Here is a 6482-nt window from a genome sequence, read left to right as displayed (position 1 = left end):
CTAAAACTTGTTACTTCATAACAGTCATAACCTTTTTGTTTCTCATTTATTAAAAACAATGCAAAATCAACTAGCAACCACAGTGATTACAATACTTTATCATCTATAGGATTTTCTTCAAAAACTAAAACTTGTTACTTCATAACAGTCATAACCTTTTTGTTTCTCATTTATTAAAAACAATGCAAAATCAACTAGCAACCACAGTGATTACAAACCTATATTTATCAAATAATTACTTTTCTTTTGTGGGAATTGTTATTATCAAAGGTTATAGTCAGAAATAATGCTTAATGTATATTTATTATGTAACTAGTAAAGTAACTGAAGAAATTGTCAGTTGTAAATCGAACATGTCCTTAGTATCTCCTTCTAACCAAATAATATTCTGAATATGTTACCTTTACATGAAGATTGGAAAAACTTTGGCGGTTGTTGCGGAATAAACAAAATAGCTCAAACCCCCAACGCCAAAACACGACACTGTAGTTGTCCGAAGCACTTTTCGGTAACAAAATTACCTGCTTCAGCGACTGAGTTACCGAAAAGTGCTTCGGACAACTACAGTGTCGTGTTTTGGCGTTGAGATTTTGAGCTAGTATTTTGTTTGTTCTACGTTACCTTTATGTTGTCATTGAGTAAAAGAGGTATTCACATTAGCCTAGCCCGATCAAAAATTAGCATTAAGATATTGAACTAAATTAACGCAAAGGAAGAAATAAAAATCTGTAAGTAGGTAGGTATGTAATATATTACACATGAGATATTTTTATTAGTGCTCAAATACAGAAATTTGTACGCGCCATTTATTGCTACGGGGTTAACAAAAAAAAACAAAACAAACAACAAAGGTATGGTAACAAATCACAGATAATAATATTCTACATCATTTGATAGTTGTTTGATGAATGATGAAATGGGGATTGCGATACTCAATTAGATAATAATACGTACACTATTTAACAAAGTTTACACGTCAAAAATTAAACTATTCGGTTACTGGATACGTAATACTGAAACGTTGGTAAAGAAACGACCATGCAAATGGTAGGTATGGGTAAAAAAAAGTATATACAGTGAATAATTGCCGAACAATTCATTAACATTTCAATAGGTCCTGCGTGAAATTTATAGTAGAGGTAGTTCAGAATCTAATGAACCTTGACCTTGGGTTGCTTGATTGGGTTAATATCTACCGTTCTACTTTTTAAAAGCATTGCTTGTCACTGTTTGACGTCTATCTAGAGGTCAATTTCTACTTGTATAGTGAGGTACATGGCTGAGAGTCAAGTAAATGTACCTATAGTATGAAAGATATGACGTCTACTTCTAGTTCACGCGAAGGCTCATGAGATTTTAAACTAGCTATACAATGTTTTTGGAATAAAAAAGTTATAAAAACTGGATCGATAAATTGAGCGTCACATTGATACAATAGAAGCGATTATTTACGGAAATTTTCTAGTACGATGAATCGAATTTATCCATGCCATCCCTGAAATTCGTGACCGTGATCATGTTCATCGTGTTCTTCTTTTGGATAGTGGTGAATAGTCTTGTAAATGGTGTGGGTATGTTTTATTTCCTTCACAGGGTACTTTACTTTGACCAAGACGTGCTTGCTGTAACAGTGAAAGTAATTATTATTTAGATAAAGCATAAATTATCGTAGGCTTATTCTCAAAGAACCATCTTAATAACGGAAAACATTACATATTAATTAAAATATCAATAAACCTCTCAGTCGTGGGCGCAACAACGGGAGATCCCAGATTGTCAGGGAAACGACTTAACTATAAAAGCTCAATCATGATTAAACATCCTACTAAAAAAACACAGTTGAAGAATCCAGAACCATTGATAATTCGGAAGACAGTTTGAGGATACATGAATACGATAAAATAGTATATTTTTTGTAAGTTGTTGGGGACAACTATATACCCAGCAAACCGAGGCCCATCTACTTGGAAAACAACTCATCTATAGTTGAGACAATCAAAATTGGCAAAGTCTGTAATAAATCACCTGTGAGAATGGACGTACTCTTCGTTTCAAGAAGTTAGAGATATGCCCCTTCCCTTTATTAGGATGCGCCGTAGCATAATTCCAAATTCAATCATATTTGTCTGCGGAGCTCATTTCTCCACCGATCATCGAGCGAGAACTAGACAAGAGTGTACAGTACCGTTTGCAAAATTATTTAAACTGCCTCGTTAAAATTTAAGAATATGCTTTATTCATATTTAGCCAAAAATAATAACATGTGAATTAACTTAACGCTCTACACACCTATACAACTTTTGATTTGTTTTCTATTATTAATTTATAGACATTTTTGTTTTAAGAAATTGCTAAACATTTTCGTCTAGCACTGTACAGTTCTAGCCGATCTCCTAAGACCGCCCATCGAGAGCTCTGCTCGTTCAAGCTTGTTCCAACTATTTCTGTCTTGCTCACGCTTAGTGTGTATTCTTTCTATCTTCGCGCAGATTTCTTCAATGTCACAATTCTAACAAATTGAAATGGGTTGTATCTCCTTTCTTGTTTCCACTTGAGACTGTAGTCATTTGCTACATTTTGAACACGCCCTTGTTAGGATATGAGTAGTAGAAACAAAGTGAAAAGAGTTAACTAAATAATAGTAAGGAGTGCAGCGGTTAGAGGTTGTTTAGATACGCAAAAGATCAGGGTCGGCTTTATAACTGCCCAGTTGGAAGTATATGTTTAAACAAGTTTCTTTGCATTGCTATTTCTTTAAAGTCCGATGCTGGCAACATGCTCAAATTCTGCTTGTCTGCATCTCTTTCTGTTACGCATTAATTGGTGTAATGTTATCGCTTTTTCTTTATAAGTGCCCGCTGCAATTCCTAGTTGGCATCTCTTTTCTATGTTTACGACATTCCCTACAACGTGTTCCGTGAGTAAAAGTAGGCGTTCTGTCAGCAACCGCTCTAGTCTAATTAGTAAGTTCAGAGAATAAATAAAATGCTACAGTTTTATTGCTGACTAGGCCAATTTTGAATGTTACAACTATATGTTACATACATTCGTTGTTAAACACGAAAGATTACAAACAAACGCTTTGTACCATGTCTCCAAACTGTGATAATATCGTAATTAAAGTGAATGCCACGTACTTCGCAAACAAAAACCAGATTACTCTCACTTATTGTATCACTCTTAATAGATTTTATACACAACCAAAAGACCCGTTCAGGAAGTATAGAAGTAGATAACAATCTATCTGCAGGTCAACGTTTTAACGATTACTTTTTCGTTAACGACACGTGTCAGATGTTATTTTATCACAAATTCATTCTTTGGTTGTTTAAAAATAGAGATCAGTTCCGCACTGATTGAACTAATTGATCTTTTTCATCATCAGATTATTACCCAAACAACCAAATTAATAGAGTAAGGTTTTCGCGTATGTGGAGTTGTTGATTACAATCAAGCAAAATCATTCACAGAATTTATCTTTCACTCTTCGCTATTGCATATTTAATTATGATCATCCGTAAGTTTACTTATTAATGTCTCAGTTAGTTGTGGAGAAAATGGCCAAGAATTTTCGGTAAAGATGCGTGAAATGGCGTAGAGAAGTCCAATTAATTTTTTACGGGACTCCGATTTTGCAAATGTAAATTTCTATCCTATTTTATTAAGCAGTTTAAAAGGTTTTACCGAATTAAAACACCTATAAAGGCGTTTTTACCATGTAAACACAATCGATGCGTCTATGTCCTCTCGTTATACAATGTTCTAAAACTTGCTGCCTATTGAAACGTCAAACTAAATAAAAGATGGTAAGATTCCTTAGGCTTACTTTCGATAAGTAGGATGTTATCATTTAATCAGAGCTTCAATTAACAATTGCTCACTACGACGTATTCATTCTAACTTTAAAACCTTGACGTTTAAAGTTGATAATATTTGACCAAATTTGGAAAGATTCGGCTGCTTGGTTTAATATATTTCACTTTTTTAGCAAATTCTTTTTAAACTATTCTCCCATTAGTACAAAAAAAATATTTAGTAATCAAATAATATAAACTACTGCAACTAGGTTTAACAATGAATATCACGATGGTTACAATTAAAGTACTTTTCTTACCCTTTATCACCACCAGCATCAACGAAGGAGTTGACAAAAAGAACCACCATCAAAAAACAGCACAAGAACTGAAACAATTTCGAATGAGTGATAAGTAATAACAATTGATCCGACAATTAAAACAAAATATATATATAATTACCAATTTTTTCAAACTCATTTTGGCTAAGAGGTTGAGTGAGTCTCTCCACTAAGCAGCAGTTGAAGACTGCAAAATAGATTATACTAAATTCATTTAGATCATTTGTGACTTTATATAGGTAGGTAGTGTGATGTTTGTAAAAGGCATCAGGTAGGCAAGAGCTTTGCGTGGTGTACCACCACCTTTTATATCAATATGAATTAGATATTTCTTTCCTAGCGTAGAGAGTGAAATTCGCTCTCTCCTATGTACGAAGTCATGAATGCGTTTTAACATTATCTGCGACATAATTGCTGGATATGGACGAATTAAAAAGGCATGAAACCATGTGTAGAAGCCGCTCAGTAACCGTGGGTACTTTTTATTACAGATTTTTAAGGCAATATGGAAATAAAACCGTATCCATGGTACTTACAATATTTCTAGAACAAACCATGATTTCTAATACTTATTACGGTCAACTAGACAGAGGGAAGAATATGTTTGAAAAGTATTTACCAACAATAATAATAATTGAATACTATTTTAATTAAATGTAATTATACTCAACGACGTTTTTATTTCATTTATTTTCTTTTTGTTTAATAATAAATATACCTACCGAACCGTGTTTGAAGTCTAATTAAAATTGCTTAATGACTGTCTGTAATGAAATTATCACTACAGCTTAAAAACTCCAACAATAAGTACAGTCCAAACCGTTTATGATGACATTGTTTAGAACAACATACAGGTTATATTGACCAAAATCATGAATTCCCGGCTGAATTCTATTAGACCGCCTTATAAAAAACACTGCTTTTGACGACATTGCTTATTACGATATATATGTTTAAGGGACTACATTTAACTGATATTTTCGGAGAATTATATCCGTTAGAACGACCAGCTGTATTGTAAAGAGGTTGATCGGGCCCATTAATGATTTGAGCATCTCTTAGGTCAACTTTTTCTTCTTCTTCTGGACCTGGTGCAGAATATTCTTGTTCTTCACTATAATTTTCCGTTACTTCGTATTGTTTTAGACCCTCATCATCATTTGGATCCAAATAATCTGACTCTACGTTATTCTTGTTGACACTGTCGACATTAACAGGATTGACATCCAGAAAAGTACCGCTGTCGTAAACGTAATTGCTTGAGTCATTTCTGCCAGGCATCGGATCCTCTTCAACAAGTCCATGATGGTCTTGAATACCTTCAGAAACATCCGTTATTGAAACAGTTTGTAATTCGGGATCACTCATCACAATTGGAGACTTTTCTGTAAACACCACCAGGTCTGGATCAACTTTATAATCACCTGACTGTAATATTTTATGATTTTTCATATAATGTCCGTCATGCCCAAAAACATTCTTTCCGTGCTTTCCATGCTCGTGCCCAAAATCGTAATCCTTGTTATGATGGCGTTCAAAATTTTTGCCCTTTTTAAAATCATATTCCTCTTTCTTGTGGAACTTCTTGTAATCCTTTACGTCTTTATATTTGTGTTGTTTTATGGTTTTTTCGAACTCATCGTCTACAGGATTCGGATCCTCAGATACCGCATAAAAATCGTGTCTACCATCATCCACTGGCTTCGGACGACTCGGGTTAATTACAAATATGGGTTTTGATACAACAGGTATTAGTTTAGTTACAGGATAATCCGGAGCGTATCTTGGTGGACTTGGCTTGTTTAAATAATTCCTCCCGTAGATTGTGCTGTACTTGTAAGGAGGTTTATAATAGTTGTAAATTGGTTGTACATGATAACTTGGTTTCGGTTTATGAACATACACTGTATGTGTATGGGTGAGATGTTTGATGAGATGAGGAACTACTATCTTCAAATGAACTCTAAAAAACAAAAGAGAAAGGATATTTTAAAATTTGAAGAGTTTATTGTACAGGGATTGTCCGGAAGGTAATAGGACTGATTTTCTTCCGCCGCGACTGTACTTCGAAGCGTACGCACACCGACTGGATTCGGTAGAGGGCATTCTTAGCTAATGAACGAGTGGCTGGTGAGTTGTCTCCGAGCACCTGGAGAGTCAGAACAGGCTTTTTCGCGCGACGTGTTTCTGTGAGTGGTGCAAGCCGAAAATGCAGCGTTCGTTAGAGCAGAGGTAAGCGATTAAATTCTGTGTGAAACTCGGTAAATCTGCGACAGAGACGTTTAATATGATCAAACAGGCTTACCCAGATGTTGCTTTAGCAAGAAGTGGTGTGTTTCGGTGGCAC

The 6482-nt window shown here is 34.7% G+C and overlaps 1 protein-coding gene across 1 annotated transcript; it reads right to left on the bottom strand.

Moving 5' to 3' along the window:
• Positions 1 to 1341: 1341 nt before the first annotated feature.
• Positions 1342 to 4274, bottom strand: LOC108732726. The gene is made up of 3 exons (XM_018463681.1): positions 4257 to 4274; positions 4115 to 4182; positions 1342 to 1622 (listed from the first exon to the last, which is right to left on the bottom strand). The coding sequence occupies exons 1-3, from the start codon at positions 4272 to 4274 to the stop codon at positions 1481 to 1483; spliced, it is 228 nt and encodes a 75-aa protein (XP_018319183.1). The 3' UTR covers positions 1342 to 1480.
• Positions 4275 to 6482: the final 2208 nt, after the last annotated feature.

This window comes from Agrilus planipennis, unplaced genomic scaffold, assembly GCF_000699045.2.
Source record: "Agrilus planipennis isolate EAB-ADULT unplaced genomic scaffold, Apla_2.0 scaffold61, whole genome shotgun sequence".
NCBI classification, from domain to species: domain Eukaryota; kingdom Metazoa; phylum Arthropoda; class Insecta; order Coleoptera; family Buprestidae; genus Agrilus; species Agrilus planipennis.
This window is presented reverse-complemented; position numbering and strand designations above follow the sequence as displayed.